We start from the raw sequence: 13,351 nt of genomic DNA, 5'->3' as shown, positions 1-13,351 counted from the left end.
ATGCAGCTTTTATTCATACATACAGTAGCATTTATTTTCGTAAGCGCTGATAATACACATGTTTTGAACTTCATGAAACCTGCCATCTACTGTTCTGGCAGTGGTAATTTTTATAATTGTAACGAGTAACTATGCAGCACAACAAAAAAATTATCGGAGTAGAAGTATTGAAATCATTGAAAAAATGTAGTGAAGTAAAAGTGGAAGTAGGAGAAAAAAATTCTACTCTAGGAAAGTACAGATACCACCTTTCAGTACTTAAGTACAGTAGTGAAGTAGTTCTACTTAGTTACTATACATCTTTGGCTCATGGTTATCATCATTATGTGGATCTGATATTGCAGCTTATCAATCATTAGATATGGTTTATTTATCCAATGTCTCCAACACATAGAAAATACATTTTAACCACTTGCTGCTCACCCACAGTACATTTACTGTGGGTGAGTGGCACAGCCAGCCTAGCCAACGTACCTGTACGTTGCGGCCTTTCCTCTGGGTTTTGGGCGAGCGTGCACATGCCCCCTGCTGACCCATGCTGTGATTGCATTGCATTAGTTTTCTTTTTTAGGCTTTCCTCCTCTGTTTTCACCTGGTGATCTGGCCAGTAACACCCCTCCTGTATTAGAGTGCCTTCACTCTGGATATAGAAGCACAGGGGGCACCTTTGGACAGCAGCATCGTCAGTAGGGGGGGGGGGGGGGTGAAAGTGTTAGATGTACTAGCAGATTTAGATACACTAACAAACTGAAGCCAGACTCCAGCTAACACTGAAGTTACTATGCAGTTACAGCAAACTGTTTTTTTTTTCTTTTGGGATAAAGGTTTTACATAAATAATAAATGATCATTGTGGGCACCCCTGTCAGTGGTAAATGGTTTGTCTCAATACTATAACTACTACAATTGCAGGAGAGCTTGTTCTGATGAAAACTGGCTGTATCACCAAGTGAAAAAAAAGGAAAGCAAGCCTAAAAAAGAAAACCAATGCAGCCATTACATCTAAGAATTAGTAAGCTGCAATATAATAAAGGTTTGCTTTTGTGTTTATTACTGCTTTACCCTACCCAAAAAAATTGTTAGGAGGAATTTCAGAACTCTTTGGATAAATCAGTTTTTATGCATCCTTTATTTTTTGGAATAGGATCAATTGAATTAGCAGTATGAATATGCTGAATTGGAATAAGACAACTGGAATACTTTTTAAGCCACGTATAAAGATTAAGTCTTTTTTAAAAAGAGACTGATTTACTAAAGGCAAATAGGCCATTCATTTAAAGTGTTACTAAACCCAGGAGCCTGCATTCACTATATCTGGTCTCCCACAGAACACGGAAATACAATTATTTTAGTAAATATAAAACTTCTAAATACCTTTTCTCATCAGCAGTATATAACAGTCTTGTAACTTCTATTAGTGCTTGGTTAAAGCTTGTAGGAGGAGTTTTCATACCGCACTGGCTGTCCTATCTTGATGCAGGACCCCTGACTCTCTGCCTGGACAGTGCTGATTGGCCCTGTGCTGATTACATGCACTCTCCCAAGAAAAAAAAACAAACTCTCTAGCAATACACACCAAACTGAGCATGTGCAGAGTGACTTCTAGCGCTCTGTTCTATCAGGAGATGGATTGGGGACTGTTGAAGAAGGGGAGGATCGCAGAAGACAGGATCACACAGCCTTTTTTGCACACTGCAGAGGATTACCCCCTTAGGCTCCACAGTGAGTATAACAAGCATGCTTTACTGCATATACAGACTGATTTTACTATTGTGGGTGTAGTAACACTTTAAAGCAGAGCTCCACCTAAAATGGTAAGCGCCCCTTGTTCGCACCCTCCCCCCCTCCATTGCCATATTTGTCCATCCATTTCATAAACTGCAGCCTCCAACATTTTCCCTGTTCATGGTGTGGGCTGAGAAGCTGCAAATTATTTTTTTATAAAGTATGTGCTAAAACAGCCCCTCTCCCCCCTTTGCAGATCTGTACTTACCCCCCCCCCCCCCAATGACTGTGGGCTCTCCTGCAGTCTGCAGACCAGCCAGGAAAAATCTAGTACCACACAACCCATGCCTATGCATGTGCACTTCCCATAGATTTAATAGGGAATTTGCTCCTGTAGTATGGGCAGGTTCCATTGAAGTCTCTGGGGTGTTAGTGAGCAGGTGCTGGAAACTCGGCACTAGATACGTATTTGCTGGCTGGGCTGCAGAGAGCAAAAACGGCCACAGCTCCTTGTTTTTAAATGCCTAGACTTTTTAAATTGTGTTGTTCAGAAATAACAATTACTATACATTATGATTTCATTTTATATACAAATAGTAAATACTCACTACCCAAATGCAGCATATGTTCATATATTATCCATGCTGGTACAGACTCCTCTGGTGGGTCTGGGACATCAGTTACTAGATGTTTTAAGGTCCTGGAGCTGACAGCTAAAGATAAATGAGAACATTTTAAATGACATTCCCTAGGAAATGTAAAATTACAGTATATACAAGTATGTAAAGTAAAGATTAGAGACACGGTTTCTTTATCCAGTGTCTCCAAAAGGTTAAAAAGTAATTTTAACCGCTTGCCGCTCGCCCACAGTGCATCTACTGCAGGTTGGTGGCATGGCCAGGCAAGGCAAAGTATCCGACCGTAGGTCGTGGCCTTTCACCTGGGTTTCAGGTGAGTGTGCACACCCCCTGTTGACCCTACTTGTGATTGGACACAGCATGTGTAGCACCCTCCTAGGTAGGTGTCAGAGAGGGAGTATAGTTTTGGCTCTGTCTGCCTGTCAGAGGAGCAGCAGGCAAATTCTATAGAGCAGGATCTGTGAGTTAGGTCTGCTCATGGTGCTCAGTATGGGATTCACTTGGTCTAGGGAGTGTTTCACACTGGTCCAATAGAGAGGCATATTGGACAATGGAGGAAATCTGACCAATGGGTATGCAGGTTTTGATACAGCCCCAGTGATTGACACAGACTGATTGTCTCGGTGCATTGTGCGGTGTGGTATAAAAGCCAGGAGCACACATGCTGAGGGGTCTTTGGCTGGTGAGTAGAGACCCGGAGGGACTGCCTCCTTCTTTGTAGCAGTGGCACGCGTTCACAGGCAGACAGCCTGGGGACCAGGAAGGAATGAGCTGAACCCAGAGGTCCATGAGAGCTGACTGAAGGGGTAGAGACACTGGAGACCCTTGAAAAACAGTATCGTGAGTACAGGGGATTGTGTCTAGGGGCCTGACCTGAGGGGGGCTACTCCAGTGCAGGATAGTCAGAGGACGGGTGTCAGCAGGTCAAGTGAAAAGGGGTACTAGGTGTGGATCCCGAAGATAATTCATCCTAACAAGTAATTCTAAATTCATCTAAGTGGCAAGGTGAATCAACAGCCTGGCTGCATCTTCAGACAGGAGTCCTCATCTATTGTAAATAGTTCAAGTATCCCCCATCCCAAATTTAAATAAAAGCACTAAAACCATTACATCCCCTAGATTGTTCATTGACTGAGCCAGAGAGTAAAGAGTTGAATTGTGCATGCTGCAGTTGCTTTCGGTAACCCAAGGGGATCCGAAGGTGAACAATTCAGCAGTCCTCAAGGGGGCAGTTTTACACATGAGTTTGTCAGCAGATTTCAGCCAATGATTTTGGCTGTATACCTGCTGATTGACTGTTGCTAGTCACAGCACAAAGTTCTGTCTTTACAAACACGCAGATCTCTGTACACAGAACAGTGCTCTGTTCTAAAAAAGTAACCAGATCTGTGAGTAAAAGAAGCACACATTGCACTTGTTAGGCACACAGTTAACCCCTTGATTTTAACCCCTTCCCTGCAAGTACCATTAGTACAGTGTACAGTATTATATTTGATCACTATTAGTGTTACTAGCGATGTCAGTGTCAGTTAGTCAGTTAGTGTCCCTCCCTGCCAGTGTCTGTTAATGCCAGATTGCCTGTCATACTCTCAAAGTCACAATATAAGTCACTGATTTTTAGTATAGTGTTATATAGCTGTGTAAATTCCAGCATATACATCAATTTGTAGACACTATAACTTTCACACAAACCAAATAATATACACTTATTGGGATTTTGCTTTACCAAAGACATGCTGCGGAATACATTTTGGCCTAAATTTATGAAAAAAATTGATTTATAATTCATACTTACCTGTAAAATCCATTTCTTGAAGTACATCACGGGACACAGAGCCATAAATCATAACATACGGGTTATATAGCCACCAATCAGAATTGATGACCCCCCTATATAACCCCTCCCATACAGGAAGTACCTCAGTTTTGTAGCAAGCAATAAAAGACCCCATAGGAGAGGGGAGGGACCTCTGTGTCCCGTGATGTACTCCAAAAAATGGCTTTTACAGGTAAGTATGAATTAAAAATCCATTTTTCTCTTTGTAGATCACGGGATACAGAACCATAAATCATAACATATGGGACGTCCCAAAGCAATGCATCTGAGGGGAGGGGGACACCAAAAAATACCGCCATCTGACCCTTAACAGAAGGATTACAACACCGCCTGCAGTACATTGCGGCCAAAAGCAGACTCCTCCTGGGTCCCAACATCCACTCTATAGAAATGAGTAAACGTATGCACCAACGACCAGGTCGCGGCCTTGCAAATCTGAGCCATAGAGGCTTGATGGCGATGTGCCCAAGAGGCACCTACTCCTCTGGTAGAATGTGCCTTTACAGGAAAAGGTGGAACCTTTCCTACTAAACCATACGCCTGGGTAATAACCTGGCTAATCCAACAAAAAATCGTAGATTTAGATGCTGCCAACTCCTTTCTGGGGCCTTCTGGCAACACAAACAAGCTCTCGGTCTTATGAATCTGAGCTGTTTTCTGTAAAAAAAATTTAAGTGCACGTATTACATAAAGGGAATGCAATAACCTTTCCTCCTCTGAGTGAGGATCTGGAAAAAAGAAGGTAGAAAAATGTCCTGATTCAAATGAAAGGCGGACACTACCCAGACTAAAAATCTGTGTGAGGACGTAAAAAATGGATTTTTGTAAGAACTTACCGTAAAATCCTTTTCTCTTAAGCTCATTGACAGACGTAGTCTTCTTGATTCTCAAGAGCTGGGTTATGTTGTCTCCGCAGGAGTAGGACTAGGCAGAATGACAAAACGTTCTGGCTCCACCCTAGGGGGCAGTCCCTGAGGGTATATCCTCCCTCTCTCTGCTACAGGGAATCAGTTCTGTTTAAAGCAGTACAGAGAATTTAACCCAACCCAACTCAATGATAGAGGGGCGGGTACTACGTCTGTCAATGAGCTTAAGAGAAAAGGATTTTACGGTAAGTTCTTACAAAAATCCATTTTTCTCTATCGCTCATTGACAGACGTAGTCTTCTTGATTCTCAAGAGCTGGGACATCCAGAAGCAGTGCCACAAATGAGGGGTGGGATTGACAAAATCAAATCCAATCTAGTAGGCCCAACCGGTGCCAAACTAGAAGTTTTAAAGGCTCATTATAAACAAAAAATGAGACTAAAGAAAAAATTTTCCAACGGAAAAAAACCCTCGAGGTAGACCACTGGTCTCCTCAAATTGCGGCCTGCAAAACCTTGCGGCCAAATGAGGCATCAGACGATGCCATTACATCAACTTTATAATGTTTAGAGAAGGTATGCACCGACGACCAGGTAGCCGCCTTGCACACCTGGACCACTGACGCCTGATGGCGAAAGGCCCATGACGCACTAAGTGCCCGAGTGGAGTGCGCCTTAACAGGGAACGGGGGCTCCCGACCCTTAATAGAATAAGCCTGCACTACCGTCTGTCTGATCCATCTGGAAATGGTCGCGGCAGATGCAGGCAACCCCTTTTTGGGTCCATCTGGGATCACAAAAAGTGAATCCGTCTTGCGAAACGAGTCTGTCGTTTTCAAGTATACCCTGATCGCCCGGACCACATCCAAGGAGTGCAAAGCAAATTCCCGAGGATGACTGGGCTTAGGACACAGGGAAGGTAATACAATTTCTTCATTCAGATGAAATTCTGAAACCACTTTTGGTAGGAAGGATGGATTCGGACGAAGAACCACCTTATCTCTATGAACCACCAGATATGGTGAACGACAAGATAATGCGGCCAGTTCTGACACCCTGCGTGCAGAAGTAATAGCCACCAAGAAGGCCACCTTCTGGGACAACGTGGGTAGAGGAATCTCCCTAATATCTTCAAAGGGAGGTTTCTGAAGAACCGACAACACTAAATTAAGATCCCAGGGGGGTAACGGCGCGTGCACTGGCGGAGCCAGATGTCGCACCCCCTGGATGAAATTCCGCACCAAGGAATGAGTAGCCAAAGGCTTCTGAAAGAAGATGGCTAATGCTGAGACCTGACCCTTGATAGTACTCAAGGCCAGTTTCTGCTCAACCCCTTGTTGCAGAAAAGCCAATATTCGACTAATCGAATAAGCCCGAGGACGGAACCCCAAAGGTTCACACCATGCAATGTAGGACTTCCATGTGCGATGATAAATCTTTCTGGAAGTCGCTTTCCTTGCTTCAACTAGAGTAGGAATAACTGAAGCTGACAAACCTTTGTCCTTCAGCACCTGGGTCTCAATAGCCAGGCCGTTAAAGCCAGCGATCGTAAAGCAGGATGGAAGATCGGTCCCTGAGACAGTAGATCCTCCCTGAGAGGAAGTCTCCATGGGACGTCCGCCACCAGTCTGACCATGTCGGCGTACCAAGCTCGACGAGGCCAGTCCGGAGCTACCAGGATTACTGGGATTCCTTCCTCCTCTACCCTGCGAAGAAGTCTTGGCAGTAACGCGAGAGGAGGGAAGGCATATATTAGCTGGTATTGCCCCCACGGGGCGATCAGTGCGTCTGCGGTTTCTGCTAGAGGATCGCGGGAGCGAGCCACGAATCTCTGAACTTTCCTGTTGAATCGTGATGCCAACAGATCCACATCCGGGGTGCCCCACCGTAGGCACAACTGGTGGAAAACGTCTGGATGGAGGGACCATTCCCCCTGATCCAGGGTCTGACGGCTGAGATAATCTGCCTGCCAATTCTCCACCCCCGGAATGAACACCGCAGAAATTGCTGGAACAAATCGTTCCGCCCAGCGAAGAATGCAAGCCACTTCTTTGGCCGCTCCGACACTCTTGGTGCCCCCCTGGTGATTGACATAAGCCACGGCCGTGGCATTGTCCGACTGGATCCGAACCGGGCTGCCCTGGAGCTGCTCGGTCCAGTGAATCAGACAAAGTCTGATCGCTCTCAGTTCCAATACATTTATCGGTAACCTGGATTCTTCCGGGGACCAAAGTCCCTGGACAGATAACTGACCAAGAATTCCTCCCCATCCGGATAGACTGGCATCCGTGGTCACTATCGTCCAATATATTGGCAGAAATGACTTTCCCTGGCTGAGCATTGGAGACCGAAGCCACCAAACCAGAGACTCTCTGGTCTGTTTGCTCAATCGTATCTGATTGTCCAGGGATTCCGGATTCCGATTCCATCTGAGAAGAATCTCTTGCTGAAGAATTCGGGTATGGGACTGGGCAAATGGGACTGCTTCGAATGAAGCCACCATCAACCCCAGAACCCTCATGCAAGTCCGAAGGGAAGACCAGCTGTTGGACAGTAACAACTGGACTGCTGATTGAATCTTTCGGAGTTTCCCTACGGGAAGAAAAACTCTTGTCCTGACTGTGTCTAGAATTAGACCCAGATATTCGAGCCTCTGGGTGGGAACCAGAAATGACTTTTGCTGGTTCACCAGCCACCCGAATTCCTGTAAAGAAATCATAGTAATTTCTATGTTTTGTAGCAAGGTCTGAGGAGACTCTGCATGAAGCAGAAGATCGTCTAGGTAACCTAGAATCGATATACCTCTTTGGCGCAGAAGTGCCAACATTGGGGCCAACACCTTTGTGAAGACCCGCGGAGCCGTGGCGAGACCGAAAGGTAACGCCACAAACTGATAGTGGTTCTCCTCTACGGAAAAGCGTAGAAAACGCTGATGTCCAGCGAAAATGGGAATGTGAAGATAGGCGTCCTTGATGTCTATGGACGCTAGGACATCCCCTGGATGCAGGAAGGCTGCTACCGTGCGAATGGACTCCATTCTGAATCTTCTTATGTTGACGAAAGAATTGAGTGCTCTTAAGTCCAGAATTGGACGCACTTTGCCCTCTTTCCTGGGTATTGTAAACAGGTTTGAATAAAAACCTTGAAACCGTTCTGTCCAAGGAACGTGGACTACCACTCCTTGTTGTAGTAAATCTGTGACTGCTCTCCGCAGATCTTCTAAACGATCTGCGGATAGACGGATATTGGAAGGGAAGAATCGCGCCGGTGGGAGAGATCGAAACTCGATCTTGTACCCTGACCTTATGACTTCGCAAACCCATTTGTCCGGGATTCTGGAAAGCCATGGATCCGGGAACCGGCGAAGACGTCCCCCCACCCCAGTTATGGGTGGGGGCGCACCTTCAGGCTTTGGATGGTTTATCTTCAGGTCTGGAGGGGGCGGGCTTTTGCTTGCCCGACCAACGACCCCTGACGCCTCCTGTAGGAGGTTTGGAGGACTTCGTTTTTTCACCCGCTGGACGAAAAAACCTCTTGTGAGCAGAAAAAGAAGGCCCTCGTCTTTGACGAGTTCCTCTACCTTTAAAATTTTGCGGTAAAAAGGTGCTTTTTCCACCGGTGAGATCCTTAATGATCTCATCTAAGTTGGCTCCAAAAAGACGCTCTCCTGAAAAGGGGATATTAGCCAATGCTTTTTTGGAACCTTGGTCGGCTAACCAACCTTTTAGCCACAGTGTACGCCTGAGAACCACTGCTGAGACTGATGCTCGCGCCATTAATGGAGTGGCGTCTAACGCCGCATCACACACAAACTGTAACCCCTGTATCATTTGTTCCAACAAATCTGATACCGCCTGAGGGACTTCTTCTAAGTCCCGGCGTAACCACTTGGTCCATTCAGTTACAGCCTGCGAAACCAGACCAATAGCAATTATTGGTCTGAAAGCTGATCCAATCAAGGTAAACATGGTACGAGACATAGCTTCTATCTTGCGATCCACTGGATCTTTAAAAGACGGAGCGTCTTCTAAAGGAATAACCGTGGCTTTATTCGATCTAGCAATAGGTGAATCCACCACAGGTGGTTCTGTCCATTTCTTAATCAGGGTTTCCTCAAACGGATAACGCCTGTCAATGCGTTTAGAAATATTAAAAGTGCGTTTTGGCAGACGCCATTCTTCTTCGATTGGATTGCCAAAACATTTGGGCAATGGAAAAACCTTCGCCACTTTGATGCGCTTTTTAGTCCCAAAAGGGATCTCAGTTTCAGCTATTTCTGATGGAATACCCTGTAACCTTAAAGTCTCTTGAACAGATACAATGAGTGCGTTTACCAACGCTTCCTCTCGGGCTATGGCGGATGCCGAAACATCCTCCTCACTGTCTGAAGAGACAGGACCCGAGACACCAATACCAGATGAAGTACCTGCAACTGCAGAAATAGGCTCAGAGTCTGAATCCGAGGTTTCAGATAATAAGGGGTTAGGCGGGGGTCGCTTTCTTGCGCCCTGTCCCTGACAAGCCACTTCCACCCGGGACACAAAAGTTTCCATAATAGCTGACAAAGATTCAATTGTCAATGGGGTGCTGGAGGATCCCGCAGACCCCTCGAGGGGATCCGGAGGAGATACATGAGTGGCAGGGTCCATGTTAATACAGGACACCTTTGCCAGCAAAAACAAAAAAACTCTTTCTTTTTTTTTTTGTGTGTCTCCCCCTAGCGCAATAGCGCCCCTCAGAGTACCTGCTTCTCGATCCCAGAGAGAGAGAGAGGGACCCCCAAGGCTCACCAACCGATGCAGTGCAGTTTCCAACAAACTGCAGTCAGCGTCTGTCTTACACAGACTGGAAGGAGCTGTTTGCTTTTTCCCGGGCAGAAGGCGTGGCTCCGCCCCCTGTGTACGCCTTCCGGCGTTCCCAGCCCTCCACGAGGTAGCTGGGCTCACAAAACATGGCCGCCCCCATAGAAGAGACATAAGACTCCAAAAACATGGCGGCCGGCGTGACCTGAGGACATACATGCATTCGGTCTACGGCAAAATGGCGGCGGACCGCCGATATCGTCTTCCCAGCACATCCACCTGCACTCTGCTAAGAGGTGACATATGGATCTACAGAGATACACTGCACATAAGGTAGGATTATACCTCCTATGTCTGCTGTAATGTTACAGTCTGCTGGGTAGAGTGTTAGCTCTTGAACCAAGTCCACTTCCCACAAACACATGCTGTATTACAAGGGGGACTTGTAAGTATCAGATATATACTGACCATATATGGAGGGGCCCATAATACATACTGCCTCATAATGAGGAAAAAAGGGAACGTTTACTCACCATACCGAACCGACAGGCACCCTCTCTTCACAATACCCTCTCCACCGGGGTGGGGGTTTGTGGACGCCTCGACTCTCTGGTACCTGGCGTCCAAGCGAGCTTTTAACTCGCAAAGTCAGTCCCTTTACTGGGACTCCGTCGCGGCCGACTCAGCGCACTGGTCTGCACGCGCTCTTAGGCAGAAACCGGGGTGACCACTGGATCTCAACATCCAGCCCGTCGCCCGGCCCCGCATACTTACTTGAATATGTCGCGGCCGACCAAGCGCAATGCCATGGTCTGCACGCGCTCGTAGGCCGGCTGGGGTGACCACAAGTGTCGCCCAGTCCGGCATTTTTGCTTGAAGATCTCACAGGAAAAAACACTGGAGAAAACTACCTAAAAAATGTCTTTTTCTTAAAGAAAAAAAGTCTTGCCAGGACCAAAAGATCCCAGCAAGGAACTTAGGTCCTTACTCCTGACTAGACAGAAAAAAACTGATTCCCTGTAGCAGAGAGAGGGAGGATATACCCTCAGGGACTGCCCCCTAGGGTGGAGCCAGAACGTTTTGTCATTCTGCCTAGTCCTACTCCTGCGGAGACAACATAACCCAGCTCTTGAGAATCAAGAAGACTACGTCTGTCAATGAGCGATAGAGAAATCACCCTATCTTGATAAAATATCAAGAATGGCTCGTTACAAGAAACAGTTGCTAGTTCCGATACTCTTCTAGCCGAAGTTATCACAATCAAAAGACCAGTTTCTTTTTGTTAAAAAAAAACAAGGGAACCTGCCCCAGAGGTTCAAAAGGCTGTTTTTGCAAAACTGCCAACTCCACATTTAGGTTCCAAAGACACAACGGTGGCTTCACTGGTGGAAGCAAACACAATATTCCCCGGACGAAGGTTTGAACCAACGAATGGGAAGCGATCGGTTCCTGAAAAAAAAATGAAAAAGTTGAAATCTGCCGTTTAATCGTGCTCAGGGCTAATTTTATATCTACCCCTGCTTGCAGGAAGGATAGAATTTTCCCGATAATATATGTGCGAGGATGCCATTTCCTGGCTTCACACCAGGCAACGTAGGATTTCCAGACCCTGTAATAAATATTTCTAGAGGCTGGCTTCCTGGAGTTTACCAAATTGTCTTTGGTAACATAGGCTGTGGCAGAAGTACACAAAGTAGCTACTATGCCTGACAACCGTAATGGCTTAGATTGGCTAATTGCTTCTGGCTTATCAGGAGGAGTAGACACAGTGGAAGCACGAGAAGGATCTTCAGGGCCTGACGGTGGAATCACAGTGCCCTTTCCAACTGTGCTCCCTCCAGCCCTCTTTCGGCAGACATTGCTTTATAGCAAGACAAACTTGAGGTACTACCTTTAAAGTGTACTCAAAGTCTGTGCCAAGCTTATACAGCCCAATGCACACAACACTGATTACCAAAGATACAGGACTTATTAGTGCCAGTAACATACACCCACAGTGACTCACGCAACCCAGCTGCTGCTGTTCTGTGTCCCTTTCAGCCTGTGACAGAGGCTAGTGTGTTGGAAAAAGTTCCTTGCAGAATGTGCCCTTTTATGCATGTGTGGCGTGGTGCGTGGCGTCCACCTCCCCTTAGATCCAGTGATCTTTGTTTGGGGTATGATATCATAATCTTCTTTCTTGAAGCATAACAAACATGTGGAGCACCTCTCCACAGCGATCTTCACCTTTTCGACACTGGCAAAAAAACTGAGGTACTTCCTGTATGGGAAGGGTTATATAGGGGGCCATCAATTCTGATTGGTTGCCAGTGTCCTTCACTTATAGGTGGCTATATAACCCATATGTTATGATTTATGGCTCTGTGTCCCGTGATGTACGAAAAAAAAATTTGATTTTATTGGATATGTTTTTATAACAGAAAATATCCCTTTCTTTCAAAATGTTCAGTCTTTTTGGTGTCTTTAATAACCCAGTGGTGAGCAAATAAAACCAAAGAATTCTCCATTTTAATGGAAAAAAAACTTATATAAATTGATTTTGGTACAGTGTTGCATGACCGAGCAATTCAGTTAAAGTAGCACAATGCTGAATAGCAAAAAATGCTCTGGTCATGTAGGGGGTTAAACTTCAGAGGTCAAGTGGTTAAACAGGTGGCCTACCATTATAAAATTAGGCTTGTTTTGGATGAGAACTCATGAAAATTTAAAAAATATCTCTTGAATGAATGAAATGAGCCTGTCTTGTTAAAACCACCACCCCATTACCCAGCCCACCTAGCTTTCTAAAAGTCTTCTATAGTGGCGGGCCATACGGCAACTGATAAACCTAAAAACTGAGCTGGGTACCAGTCAGTCTATCTTCCAGATGATTTTAATGCGTTTGTTACCCTAAAAAAAAAAAAAAAAAAAAAGATTCTGTTCACTTAAAGCATGTAATTTGCCTCCTTCTATCACCTAAAAAACCTGGCTGATCCTGCCAGTTTCTACCCTCCTCCCTGTACGCTGACCACGGTGTATCATGGCTGCTGAGCCCTGACATCGTGGTCAGTGTTTGTGCCTCCATCATCCACAGCTCTCCTGTCCTCCTCTGTGTTTCTCTCCCCCCTCCCTCCCTGCCTGTCTGCTCCTGTGTCAGAGCCCGCCCCTACTCCTCCTGCTGCTTTAAAAACTTTTATTGTCCTCTATAAACTTCTATGTTCTCTAATTACTAATGCCCCTGTCTCTGTGTTTTATAAAAAAAATGCCAGCTTTACCGTATTTCAGAGCGGCTCCTGGCAATCATGTGACCCAGAAAATGGTGTAGGGTCGCCCCCCCCCCCCCAGTCCATACCAGGCCCCTTGGGTCTGATGAGGATTTTGAGGGAAACCGCACACTAACAAAAAAAAAAAAAAAAACAGCATGGTGTCCCCTCAAAATCCATACCAGACCCTTATCAGAGCATGCAACCTAGCAGGTCAGGAAAGGGGGGGGGGGGGGGAGCACC

At 45.9% G+C, this 13,351-nt stretch overlaps 1 protein-coding gene across 1 annotated transcript in view; it reads right to left on the bottom strand.

Moving 5' to 3' along the window:
* Positions 1 to 13,351, bottom strand: part of LOC309559444 (major histocompatibility complex class I-related gene protein-like) — a gene marked incomplete at its 3' end in the record, with an annotated part of 74,689 nt that overhangs the window by 48,340 nt on the left and 12,998 nt on the right. The window contains exon 3 of the mRNA XM_082262703.1: positions 2,333 to 2,437. Coding sequence (XP_082118829.1) covers positions 2,333 to 2,437 — 105 coding nt within the window. The remainder of the gene's footprint in view (positions 1 to 2,332; positions 2,438 to 13,351) is intronic.

The sequence above is a fragment of the Pelophylax lessonae genome (assembly GCF_965119305.1).
Source record: "Pelophylax lessonae genome assembly, chromosome: 7".
NCBI lineage: Eukaryota > Metazoa > Chordata > Amphibia > Anura > Ranidae > Pelophylax > Pelophylax lessonae.
Note: the sequence above shows the minus strand (reverse complement) of the source record. Positions and strands in the feature narration are given on the sequence as shown.